Below are 14350 nucleotides of genomic sequence, written 5' to 3'. Positions count from 1 at the left end.
GACATCAGCACTGGGATTTTACATAGGGTCCTCCCTTTCCAGCCCCAGCATGAGTGACCATTCTATTCCCTTGGGCACAGCCACATGGACTTCAGCAAGGTACCAGCTACTCTGCTCTCCACCAGCTCTTGAGCCATTCACCATATATAATATACATAATATGATGTAAATGAACTTCAAGCAACAGAAGACATAAAAATACAGAGAAAAGACCCTCTCATCCTACCCACTCATACGTGTCAGCCATCCCTCTGACCTACAGGGTGAAGACAGCTCCTGTCTTTGCTCTGGACCTTCTTTCCATCAGGGATAGCCTACTTTACTCATCTGTGTCAAATACACTGAAGTGTTTTCCTGAAAAAAACCCTTTCAGCATCTTACAATTCACAGAAAGTAAAAGCAGGAGAAAACCTTGGAGATGTGGCTGTTATACTGCTTAATAAACACTCAACTCAAAAACTTTCTTTCTGCATGCTGGACAACCACAAAACGATTTTGCAACCTTTAATGGCATGCCAGACATTTCAAGCATGAAGAAAATGTCACACCGCAGAATAAAAAGCAGGCAAAACCTTTTTGTGCTTGAGTGGATTATGAGAAAACTGCAAATGGGGTGTTTACTACCAAGAGGAAAAAGGAGAGAGCTGAAAAGTCGAACAGACAGGTGGAGAACTTGGCTTTTTGTTTGCAGAATACAGCAGAACTTACTGACCACCCTTTTCTTTTTTTTTTAAACCTATGCATTATTACAATCAAGAGAATAAATTTGCAACAGGCAATGTCAACACAGGCACAGCATTGATAACCTGTAATGAAGTGCTGCCTCATTGCAATGGAAGATGGAAGGGACAAGACCCATCAGCTCACTGCATCACTCAGATCATAGGCATCTCCCTACATCACCCTCTTGGTCACCACCTCCTTCCTTTCCTATCACCCAGTTGCCACGTTTTACATCAAAAATAATTAAAAATTCCACCACCATCACAGCCTTTGAATGGCGGCATCACCCACCATGGACATGGGCATCATCAATGCTTGGTACAGGTTGGTGAATACTTCTGCATCAGGTGAAGAAAGACTATTCCTGAAGGTCTAATTTCCATCCCCAGCAGGCCCAGTGTGGCCCAAGCTAACTTGAAACCCATAGCTCTGCAGCCACATAGCTATAAAACACCAAGAAGCGCAAATGACAAAGGGTTTGGCGCTGGTGGAGAGGAAAGCACAGTAACACTCAAGATCTTATATCACTTAGCCTCATGCAATAAAAGAAGAAATCCACTTACCACAAATGCTATCAAGCTCTTTACCGTGGACTCCCAGAGAAAGCAGCTCCAAAGGAATTGTATTGTATTCCATATTGCCATGGTGATTTTTTTCACACGATCAACATTTCTTGATAAGATCTGATAAATATTGAGTGGGAGGAAGGGAGGAGAAGAGGAGTTTAATCAAACACACTAATATCCTACTACTGCTTCAGAAACAGGGATAATTTAAACTACAAATACATGCCAGGGCACATTTTACAAATAAAGCCTCTATTTCAGAGACACATTCCAGCTCCTGTCTGCTTTCTGATTACACCCAAACCTTCCAGATTTTCCTCTACCCTTAAGAGAAAAAAGAAGAAAAAAAAGAAAAAAGACATGCCTTGATGCCAAAACTAAATAAAACAGTCACAGAAACCTACCGTCATCCTTGTACAATTATCAAAATACATCAGTGTCTCAGGAAAAGGGCCAGAGAAAATGTAGTCAAAACACTGAATCTCTTCTCTACATGTTTTGGATTAATCCATAGAAATAAATAGAGAATTTCACACTTATTACAGGGCACCTTTATTTTAAAAAAGAGTAATGGCCATTGTTCTAAAATCCTATGGACTTTTTACATAAGGAATTTAGCCCTGGTTTCTTCCTTCCTAAAGAAGGGAATAAGGCTCTCATTGAGCTTTAAGTGCTGCGAACTGTGCAAAATCCACAGCTATCATTTTCCCCACTCTGAAGCATGAAGCAGAACTACTGATGCAAGCTAGATCAGAAAGCAATTTCATGTTAACACAAACAAACCTTTTAATATATACAGAAATACACTGAATTTACATGTGTTCGGCATTTTATGCATAAATAGGTTTTGTACTTGCAGCCATGCTACAGTAATTCAAATCTTTCCAAAACAGATGCAAGAGTTTAGCCCAGACACAATTTTCACCTTTTTAGAAAATTTGCGGTTCTCCTCAGTAAAACGCTTTTCTCGGGGCTTGAATGTCCTCATACTAGCTTTTATCTAAAAGAAAAGAAAATTATAAAAATAACATCATGTAGTTTTCAATGCGATATTTCAGTTTCATGTCACCTGTGCTGTTCAGGAAGATTAGGAATTTCAGTATCTCTCACTCTTTTCAGCCTCTTCGTGACTCAAGTGTTGCTCTTAATACAAATTTTCTACACTGAGGGTGGTGAGGCACTGGCACAGGTTGCCCAGAGAAGTGGTGGATGTCCCATCCCTGGAAACATTGAAAGCCAGTTTGGATGGGGCTCTGAGCAACCTGATCTAGTGGAATGTGCCCCTGCCCACGGCAGGGAGATAAGACTGAGATAAGCTTTCGTGTCCCTTCCAATCCAAACCATTCTATGATTCTATGCTAAGGAAAATGCAGATGAATTAAATTGGGCAAGGCTCGACTCACTTGAGCAAGAGCAGAGCTGTGGTGCAGCCCGTGATGGCCTTTATAAATAGGATTAAACTCGGTAAAAAGCTGTAGGGTATAAACGATTGAGACTGACTCAACCACCTAAAAACTAAGCGCACCGTGTCCATGCCTCATTAATTTTCCTGTCAACACCCTGGGAAGAAAACATCATGGGTCAGCTTTTTTGGGGACGAAGTAGGTGTTAAAAGTAATGTATAATAAGATGAACATTAAGCCCTTTTTCGGCTGTTGCAATTGAAGCTGTGGCCACGGCAATCAACACCTCCTTCCTAAGGTGCTTGTGGTCACTTGTCAGCCCAAAAATGCCCCTGCTATGTCCCATCCACCCGGAGGGGCCACCACAGAACTCTGACAGCCCAGTATTATTCACCCACGACATCAAACACCCCTCCACCACCAGATGCAGCCAGGTCAGGACTTTTCCTGCTTGGTTCCCAGTTTTTAAAGCATCAACCCCCACCCTTGTCCTTGCAGATTCTCACTTTTCTTATACCAGCGATAAGCAAAGAGAAAATACTTCAACTTACAGGATTAAATAGGACATCCAGCTCCAAGTAAATTACTCCTTTTGAAGCACGTTCCAAGTCTTTATTCTTCAGCGTGTAACAACTTTGTTTACCGTTTCTAATCTATAGTTTGGGGAGGGGGAGAAAAAGCATCAATATTTTCCTGGCTGTAATTCACAATGTAATTTAAAGACACTGCAAACAAATAAATAAATATAACCCAAGCACAAAAAAAACCCCTCAACCCTTCCCTAAACCCTGATAATATACTTGGAGCCTGAAATACAAAACGACTGTTGGATTAGAGACCTATAAAATTGCAGATTAAATCTCTTATGGTCCAACTTTAATTTACAGACCTTGTACTTTATAGTAGAGCAGTGCACGCAATAACCAGTCTGAAAATTCTGCCCTGGAAGCCAGTGAGCTGATGGGAAGTAATCAGCCTCCGTTATTACAGGTTTCAAATGGGATTTTTCTTCCAAAGTTCAGGAAAAGAGCCACAAACAACAACTTTACCTACCTATTGCACACTCCAGTACATGAAACCACTTCTTAATGCTTAGTTCATTGCAACGTTGTCAAATTATTACCCAGCAAACAATTGCAATCCAAAGAAATGAATCAGCTGAAGTGGAGCGAATGCTAATGTAACAAATGTTCAAAATTAACTAATTCCTGTAAAAGACTTCTCCCCCACCCCACCCCACCCCTGAATTTCAATACAATTTCTAGACTCTAATCCACCGGTTGGCCCTATCTCATTAAGCATCTATTAAAAAAATCCAACCCAAGCAACGAAAAAAAACCCTCCCTCACCATTTTGTAAACTATTTGGCTCAAACCAAAAGCATTCTCTCTTCAAAAAGTGATGGCAGAAATGTATTTATTATACACAGTAGGATATGTATTGATTAAACATTTGGCTTTTTAGGAAGCAGACCAGTTAATTCTAAACAGCAGTAACATAAAAACCTGCAGCTTACCAAAAAGCTACATTGAGGGACTGTAATGATCAAGGATTAAAGATAACAGAGGAAATTTGGGGGCATGAAATTGCAACCATATTTAAAATGGCTATTGCTGCTCTGGCATTTAGAAGAGGCATTCATATAAACCATGGCAGACATGAGCCAGGGAACAAAGTGATTTCACAAGACAAGGGAAAGGTCACTTTCTTTCCAATGCTGCTCCACCCTTTCTATACCAAACAGCTCATCAAAGGGTAGATGGTTTTTCGACTACGTGTTGAGAGGGAACAGGGCTCTCATAAGAACCAGGTTCACATCCACAGTGGTGTCCAACCTGGACCTCCAGCTTTTAACTACGTTCTCATCCAAAGCCTTTCTTAACAGGATGCTGCCAGTTATCCATGGCTATGCGGAATTTATTTGATACCAATAAATAATAACAAAAACAGGCATTGGCCTAAACTCATCACAAAGCACCACTGATTTCACCACAAGAGAGTTTGCACAGGCTTAGAGCTGGCAGCAAAGGATTCTACACCTCCCAGAAAAGGGGCAGGTAAAAATCTACTTCATAGAACTGAAGCCCCAAAACAGAAGAGCTGCTGAAGTGACTAGACACTTTTCTAGGGCCAAATGGACTGGCATCAGGTGGTCCTGAGACCAATGATCACATACAGCATCATCAACCTGTCATAAAGGTTTCTGCTATTTTACCAGTTTGTTTTTCCTCCTTCAAACAAGGGTAAAAAATAATTTTTAAAATTACTGAATGACTAAAAAATGTGTTTGGAAGTTAAAGATTTAGTTGAATTTACCAAATTAAATGAAAAATGGATTTACTAATGGTAAGAACACAGAGTCAAAAGGATTTGGTTTGAGGCTGTTGGTCCAAGGGGATGCCCCAGCAGCAGATTTAGCTTGAGCTTTGATTCATGGGCTCTCTTGCAACAGGATAGAATGCACTTTCTTCCCAGTGTGTCTGCAGGAATTCAGATGTCCAATATATATCACAATATCCTAATTCTGGATTATTAATTTGGGAGCTGAATTTCCATGTATTTCAGGTACACGTATCATCACATTTCATCCTGTTACACTAGGAGCAACAACTACTAGGAAGCTCTCTTTATATTCCTTGGGATATAATTCTTTCTCACATCTTTCAAGAGCGTAACCCACAATGAGAGAAAATGTCACTGCTGCTATATTGATAGAAAAAGGAAAAGAAATGTATTTGAGCCTATGGTATTCTGCACTCAAAAAACGCTTTGGACTTTGGGGAAAAGACTCTTCATTTTAAGAGCTGGAGATGAATCAAACATTTTGGGTGTGTCTGCAGGTGTGTTCACACAGCAAGTTTTAAATCAGCAACAAATAGCTTCCATCTCTGTCTGGATTTGGAAATAGGGGTTGCTTGGGAAGCATTTTTAATTGTGTCATTATTATTGTTGCTATTCTAAAATTGAACAGGGCAGAGAGTAATGCAGTGCAAATATAGTTTTACAGTCAGTTTCATTTGGCATCTTTAATTCTAGGTGTTTGAATTGTCTGGAAAAAGATGTGCAATTATAACTCAGCCTAAGACTAAACATTCATATCCTAGCTTTTGACCTTCTTCTGAATTAAAAAGAACACATGAAAGAGCAACTAGCTATGAAATGTCCTGTCTCCACTACATTTTCAATTGGATAATTTAAAAAAAACACCTGAAAAAGAAGTCAAACAAAAGACTCTCTTAGAGTTTTGGCAATGTGCTGAGGCAGTGCAGTTCAACAAAAGGTACAGGGTAATGCTAACACCCGTGACTGCATGGAGATTAGATCGGTGGCATGTCTCAACTGTGCCCAGAAAAAAACATGCAAAATACTCTATGTTTTCATTGCATGCTGTTCTTGAGCCAGAGTTCAGATTCTGTTCAGCTTCTTCCTCAACCTCAAGAGACACACAGTCATATTAATTTCATTTTGGATCTATTTCTTTCTCCTCTCTGGGTACTTTTCCCCAGTTTCTGCTATTTGCTAAGACTGCTTTAACACTCCCTCCAGCTGTGAGCAGCCAGGGCTGGGCTCCTAGGATGAACCTCAATGTCAAAAAGATCAGGTTTCTTCTATCACCCAAACACCTTTTGCTACATACCATGTGAGGATCTCACATGGATTTTACTCAATGAATACTCCTGGTAGCTGTGTCTAAAACAGGTTATTTTTGTTATGATTATTAACATCTACTTACAGGAAAAGGGAAGGAAAAGACTATTCGAATTAAATGCAAAAATATCTGCAGGTAAGCAAGTTAAAAGACATAATATTATTTCCTTATTGATGATGCTTTATATGCTCACTGAATACTAATGTCTGCATTCACTGAAAGCTTCTTTATAGCAAACAGCATACTGGGGCTCAACCACCAGCCAAGACTGCCCATAACCCTGGGATTAACATGAGGACACTAGTGCCCGCCCACATGCTGCATTTTGCAAGGTTACCATCAGAAAAACAGTTTGGATTTTCACCCCATGGAAATTTCTGATGTTTGGGGTATTTTCTGAGTCAACACAGAAAGACATCCATAGTTTCACTGAACAAATTAAATACTCTACATCATACATATCCCTCCTCCATACCAGACCACACAAAGGAGATTATCAGTTGGAGAACAAGCTAAAATTCCTGTTTGCATTAAGTATTTAAACCTACAGAGGCACTTCAGGCAAAACACTGCCAGAAGTTGCCTTTAACTGAAGGAAATGTTCAGGTACATGAGACCACCGTACAGTCAAGGTCCAAAGTGCACCAGGTTCCTTTCAAATGAATGAATATATTTGCTAAACTCTTCACACAGATGTCCCCAGTAAAACAAATGTGACTAAACACAGTATTGATGCAGCCAGCCAATGCTAAATCTATTAAGCAACAACCTTCTGACCGCTTGGGAATTTTAATGAAATAGCAAAAGCCGAGATTGATATGACACAAAACACAGAGAAGACAGGACCCTTACGCAGCAAAGCGTGTTTTTTCATTGCTCTTGTCTCAAAGAAATATGGTTTAGTGGCTTCTTTTTTTTAACATTGATTTTAAGAAAACTTCACTCTGTATCCAGCTTTGATGCAGATTCAATGTCATATATTGATGACCTGACAGAAGAACACTGGCTTAAACCTCTGTACATCAACACCCGTGACGTGTGGAAAGGGTAATGGCTACTCTCCAAGGGTAATTCATCTAAAGCATTTGGGACCTCTGATATTCCTGCTCGAGCTCATTGCTGATGCACAATGTCATCCCATTTGCCCTGAATAACATAAAGCTGTCTTGTAATAGACACACACCTACCCTTATCAAAGGACAGATTTCCCCAGGAAAAGATGAAAGCAAGCCACATATTTAATCCACCTGTACACGAATAAAGAGGTTTTTGTTTCTCCCCAGCATTGTCATATATGGTGAACCAATTTTGTACAAAATGTCTGTTCATTCACCCCAAAACACTTTGCCCCAAACACTTCACTTTTAACAACCTTCTGTGGGATCCAAAGTAGAATGGAGATTTGGGCTCTTGGCAGAAGTTTGATATCCAAAGACCAAATAGATATGGAGCTGATGAATTGAAAGAAACCAGGCAGCCACATGAAGGCTTCCAGCCAGTCTGAGAAGGAGCTGAAAACCCTGGGAGCACAAGGATCCTAGGTGATACTTGAGAAATCATTCCTGTTGATACCGTATCAGTGAGCAGTGCGTGGTCGGGGGAGAATCTAATTTCAGAAACAAGGTGTTGTTTTTTCTAGAAGAGATGTGGGAGATTTTTTCCCCATACCAAAAATCCTGGTTCACGATCAGGATAAAAGTCAGAACAGACGACACACTTCACAGCTGTCTCTATTGCATAAACACAGTCATTTCACTTTTCCTCAAACTCTTAAGCTTTCTCCTGGAAAACTGTGCTATGGTCAAGTGCTAAGTAACTGCAGTCATCGGGTGTCTGTTCTCTGAATCCAGGCTATGGTTTAGACAATTTAGCTTGCGAAAGGCATACTTGTTTTCAGTGTATCGTTGGCTACTGACCTTGCTTGGCACTTGAAAATATTTCATAGACCTCTTCCTGTTTGCTGAAAAAAGGGTGCAGCTGAGGACTACTCTGAGCTGATAATCCGGCAGATAAAAAAAACATTCCATTCTGCTCTACAACTCTTCACTCAAAGGTCTTTCGCCATGAGGATATTTGATATTCTCTGCTTTCAAATTCATTGAAGCACACTATAAGCTCCCATGCCTCTAATAACTTGCAGCCTTCTAGGAGATAGGAGTCTCTTGAAGCAGAGGAAAAAAGACAGACCCTCACAAAGAGACACACGGTTGCTTTTACTAAGATCTAGGGCACAAAGGAACACAGAGATGGAAAGGACTTCTTTGATAATTAGTTCAAGTCCCCCAGAACCTACAAAACTTCTAAACCTATCAAACTTCTTTCTTGAAGTAATAAAGTTTTTGCCCTAGTTCTCTGTTCCCCAGGTTCTTCCTCAGTTTCTAGCACAAAAGCCTGCTCTGTTCAGTGGTGTACATGGTCTTCTCTTTCACTCCCCAGGCTCCAAGACAGCAATCTCCCTCTCAGCTCAAAGGTTAGGCAAGCCACACTCTATAGGTCATCTCTGGCACGTGAGTGATCCATTTTACTGAATACCCTGGTAGCACTAATCTGTGTCTTTCCCAGTTTAAATTCTGCTTCTGTGAAAGTTGCTGACCAGAGTTGTATTTGAGATGAGGTATGTTACACATGCTTTAGAGGAGAGCACTGGTTTGACAAAAAGGACGGGAGGAAAAATGTACCATAGGTTGATCAACGTGGAAAAGCAAAATGTAAAATACAAATCATTTCTCTCCCTCTATCCCCCAAATTCAGCCTCTTGCTACCAAAATGTGTATTTATCCAATACTGCTTCATCACATCTATCTGAAAAATGTCAAGTTTGCATCTTTATTCATCATTTGACACCTTAAAACTCTTCTCATGCTGTCCAGTTTTTTATTTTTCTTATTTGGTGCCTGTAGTAATCCTAGACCACAGTCAAGGATGAATGGAAAGCACACAAAATGTCACAGTCCCTGAATTTTTGTGCACTAAGATCATTCTTGTGTTAATGTGATGCTGAAGGTGTACTCATGTTTGCAAAATGCCAGTGTGGGACTACTGAACACATTTAACCCAAAATTCATTGTCAAATTAATTAAACATTGCATATCCCTCCAACACATACTTTATTCAAGGCAATTTTTCATTAAGAAAAGAATCTAGTCATCCATGAACAATTCCTGAAGTAAACTTCCCTCATGTGCTGACAGCTCACAAGTCAAACCTGTGCATTTTTAACAGGGAAAAAACTGGCAAATGCACATCTATTTTCAAAAGACAATTTAATGCCAGGCAAATATTAGTCCTGATTACCTAGAGAAATTAAACCTACATGATTTGTGAGGCTTCCTTGAGTCTTTAACTATTGTTCTCTTTTAGTATATTTATCTAAATGGTTCAAAGGATACATTCAAACTTACAGTTAAAATGACAACATACATTGAAATTCCTGTTTCAAGAAAAAGAGCTTAGAAAATTACCATTCTTTGTCTGAGCAGACCAAGTTAATAGGTGCAAAATGCTTTTTAATCAGAAGCAGAGACAAGTATATTTACACTAAATTTGACTGAAATAGGAGGCAGAGAAGTTTGGATGGGAAGGAAGAAGATCAGTTGGCAAGGGAAAGGATAAACAATTTTTATTTCATTTTTTTTGTCTCAAACCTTGGACAAAAAAACCTACACTGAATAGTTTGGACATTACCACACACATGCATTCCCCTCCTCTGCCTTGTTACATGCTTCCTAAGGGATACTTGACAAATGCCTATAAAATCAACAGAAAATCCAAATCTAACATCTTCTCACTGTGAGCCCACACAGCCTGCTGCCGATCATGCAGACCATTTGGCAAGCTCTGGATCTGCAGGAGAGCAGCTGCTCCAGCCACTCTCTTCCAGTAACATCAGAGATATGAGGACTTGGGGAAAAATTAACAAAGTGATCAAAAATGGAATAAAAGATGTTAAGAGGTTTTTTCCTCCCTGTAAACATCAAATCATCCTCCATGCCCAACTGACTCTAATATTGTTCGGAAACAGGAGATATGGACAACTCAAGCCACTAAAATAGACGAACAATCTAAAATATCCCCAAAAAGAACCTGCAGTCTGAGCCACAGAGGAAAGAGCATTGCAAAGCACACAACAGCATGTGGGACACCAAGAGCTGAGTATTTACTCCTCAGCTCCTATAGCTTAAGATCTTTATATCCCTGAACTGCAGGGGCTCCTCTGTTGCAAACTCCAGTGTGACTTGGAAAGAGCACAGCGTGGATGAAAACAAACACTTTCATGAAGAGATTCAGAAGCCACATTGCTTTTACTTCACATACACAAGAAATACACTTATTTAGACAAAATCATAACAAAACTGGAGCACACTGGCCTATTTCTTTACCACTATAAAGCATTCCTTAGGTTGGGATCATATCCTCTAAGTCAGCTCAAGAGTATTCTGGGCATTTCATTATTTATTTGGAAACATCAAATATCTACAGTTCCCCTCTCTGATCTTGATTGGCCCCTTATCTAAACTATGCTGATGCTGTGGGGCTTGTATGGCCTGCCTTGATCAGATGGGATCTTTCCCTTCCGTCTCGAAAATCATGTCTGGTAGGACACGAACCTATCACTGCCTTTCCTGCAGCAGCCCACCTCTAAAACTCAGAGACAAGCTCTTGCTTTAACCCTGAAAGACGTGTGCCAGCCTTTCTGCTGAGGTGAATACGCTTTCACAGGGATGTTTCAAAACAATCCTGCAATTTTGTAGTCTGTAATTTCAATCAGGATCCACCATCTGCCTATTCGAGAGTGCCATTACCCACAGCATCACACCGTGCATTACCGAGAGCATCTCACCACGGCGCGTAGCGCCGGAATCATGCAACACATTGCAAGCATAAATGTCATCATAGAATATTCTGAGTTGAAAGAGACCCACAAGGATCACTGAGTCCCACTCCTGGCCCTGCACAGGACAACCCCAAGAATCACACTATGATGCTTGTGTAATAAATCATCCCCCCAAATGTTTGTGCAGGGCTCACTCAACGCAGCAGCCTCCAACACACTGTGTAAATACCTGTCACATCCCCTCCTCTGCATAGGGAACCTGCTGCAAACCATCACTGCCTCAAAACTCAAGGAAACCCCCATACTTACAATTAAACCTGTTTACACAACTTGACTGATATGACACAAGAGTCCCATGCTGTTTCAAGCCTAATCTACTAATTGATTCAGTAAGTCACAGCCTAGAAAGTTCTTCCTAAATGTTACTGTAAAAACTACACTGTGACACTGCACATACACATGGAGATGTTTACATCCTCTTGATCTGGTTTACTCACTATTATTACCAGCCTTGTTTCAAAATTAAATCAGTCTTACCAAACACAAAGCTGCTTTTCCCCTATTTCTCTATTAAAGTCTTTTAATGACCCTTTCATGTTCCACTCTCTTTAGCTTGGCCTTTTTTTGGCTATTTCTGAAAAAGCTTCAACTCTCCTTAATCTCCAGAGCAACCACTTTCCCCTGAGCTTGCTTTGTTTCCAGTTTTGATTTTATACTCCCATGGTAGCGCTCACTCCTCACATATTTGTTTACAGAACAAAAGCCACCAGTCTTTAAAAGCACTATGGAGTGGAAAACACCCCTTTTAGGTAATTTTATTCAGCTGTGCCAATAACAACAGCTATCTCTAGTCAATCCTACTGTTATGTGCAATTACTTTCTTGGAGCAAAAAGAAGCAAGACAGAACAAAGACATGCTTAAAATGTTACCTTCAGAAGATGATGTGGAAACATACAGAATGACTCAATTATCTTTTCAGACCTACATGGCACATGGTACTGATGAAGTACAGACATTTCTGCAGTTTTTTTTCCAATCAACCAAATTTGTGCTTAAATGGGTTGACAATGCTTGTTACACTAAGGAGAACTATAAAGTCTGCCAACTAAGGCATGTACAGATCACAAAACCTGTTTATCTCTAAATCTGTGTTTCTTTATGCTGTAGAGAAAAAAATACAACTCGTTCCCAGCAAAACCATCAATGTTTGAATGATACATGTGGTATGGTAACTTACAGACAGCAAAGGGATGGCAACTTTTCCAAGAAAATCAGGGGGTTTATCTCCATCTTCATCAAACACTGTCACTTGCAGAACATCATGAATATCTTTAATAGGGCTGGAACAAAAAAAGTGCAGACACATGAAAAAATAATATTCAATACACATGCACACAGTCTCATCCACAAAGATCTGAGAATACTGTTTTACTAATTAAGTTTGTATTACCTTGGAGTATAAAATTAGCATTTAATTAAATTCCCCCCAAAATGAATCAAATGATGGGTATTCCCCAAGCTTTCCCCTCGTGTTTCACTCCCATAAGTAGGTGAAAAAACTACCAGACAGTGATATTTTTCTGTGTGTATTAGTGATGCTATTTCCAGCTTGCAGACATATCATGTTTTGTGATGTGACCCAAACAACAATAAAACCCACTGTTTTCAAGACATTATGGCTTTAAAATACATTGAAACCTGACTCCTCTGCAACCAAACTTCCACATTCCTCTCCAAGCCATTATAATTTTACATATGATACAGCTACCAGTGGTATAAAATATTAAAACTGCACAATGACACACAGAGACAAATGTGTTGCAGAAATTCTCAAAATGATGAGAAGGGATCTCTGGCAGCAGTGAATGCTCCAGCTAAAATGGATTCATCCACACAAAACAACCTACACTGTTCCAAAACAAATCTAAAACAGTGATAGCTTTTAAGGTGCTTAGTTCGAACTTTTTTCAATGGACAAAAATCTAAGGAGATAAGGGAGTTCCTAACTGGCTCTGTAGATTTGGTGTTTGGATTAGCCATGCAACATTAGTAATAAAGTTACAGACAGTCTGTAGCTGATATTTCTGAGATCGACAGGAAGTATAGACACAAACTTTCTCTTTAAATAAAATAAATTTGGATTCTTTTGGATTTATTTTGCTGGCTGAACATCTGACAAGACCCATCTGCTGGCACAATCTCAGAAAAAACAGTGATGGGTGAAAGCTTCTTGGGAACAAAGTAAGAGAAAGGACTCAGAGACATGCAGAAATTAAACATAAATCCAGCAAGGTACTTCTATCAAAGCCATCAGATACTTTTTATTGTGTTCTCATACAGCCCAGCTGAATGATGCTTTTGCAAGAAGCTTATCATTCTCAAACTCTTCTACCAGTGGAAAGATGCAAATATCATAAACACTCCATTGCCAGCCCTGGCAGTTGACTTCCTTGCCACATACTGCTACAGTCTTGGAGACATTTATCTCACTCACTTATTCACAAAAAACTTCATCAGCATAAAGCAAGATTTAAAAAATGTGCTGCTTTAAAGCAATACTGGAATTATACCTTTTGTTATTAATAAAGTCAACAAAATAAAAAAGAGGATACTTGGATCTCCATAAAAATTTGGAGCAAGCTATGTTTGGCTAGTTTAAATTCAGAAGATACACCAGGGACAACAGGAGCTCTAGTTTTCTGCTTACTTCAAATTAAACAAGAATTCTAACAGGGTTCAATGAAACATATTGTATTTTAAATTACGGAAATGGAGGCTTGAGTATCTGGTCTCAACTTTCTGTTACATTATCTCTTGGATCCAGCTATGACTCCATTATGTCTAGTCATGATTCTTCCTATAAATATCACAGTAATTTTTCTTTTAATGACTTCTATTAATAAACTCCATGCGAGAACTAGTAAAAGGCAAAAGGCTTTAATTGAGTTATATTTGAGATTTCTCCAACATCCTCCCTGTCTATGAAAAAATGATATATCTTAAACTTGACCTTTGTATTTTCTCAAAGTCAATAGCTTTTCTAGTTAAGCTGCTAACAGGAGTTGCTGCATGGTTTCAAAATCAATCCACTTACAACGTGAAAACTTTGTTCCACTCTGGATTGAGGTTCTTGTAAACGGTGTGTGTTTGAAGCATGTCATTTCCCAGCTCTAA

General features: G+C 39.5%; 1 protein-coding gene across 1 annotated transcript in view; it reads right to left on the bottom strand.

The window, feature by feature from the left end:
• MCTP2 (multiple C2 domains, transmembrane 2) overlaps nt 1-14350 on the bottom strand; it is a 100729-nt gene that overhangs the window by 41647 nt on the left and 44732 nt on the right. Inside the window, 5 exon segments of the mRNA XM_009084877.1 lie at nt 1287-1406; nt 2215-2289; nt 3244-3345; nt 12414-12516; nt 14271-14344. Of these exon segments, the coding sequence (XP_009083125.1) occupies nt 1287-1406; nt 2215-2289; nt 3244-3345; nt 12414-12516; nt 14271-14344 (474 nt within the window).

This window comes from Acanthisitta chloris, unplaced genomic scaffold, assembly GCF_000695815.1.
Source record: "Acanthisitta chloris isolate BGI_N310 unplaced genomic scaffold, ASM69581v1 scaffold14801, whole genome shotgun sequence".
Classification (NCBI taxonomy): Eukaryota; Metazoa; Chordata; class Aves; order Passeriformes; family Acanthisittidae; genus Acanthisitta; species Acanthisitta chloris.
The sequence above is the reverse complement of the archived record's forward strand: the minus strand, read 5'-3'. Positions and strand labels throughout refer to the sequence as shown.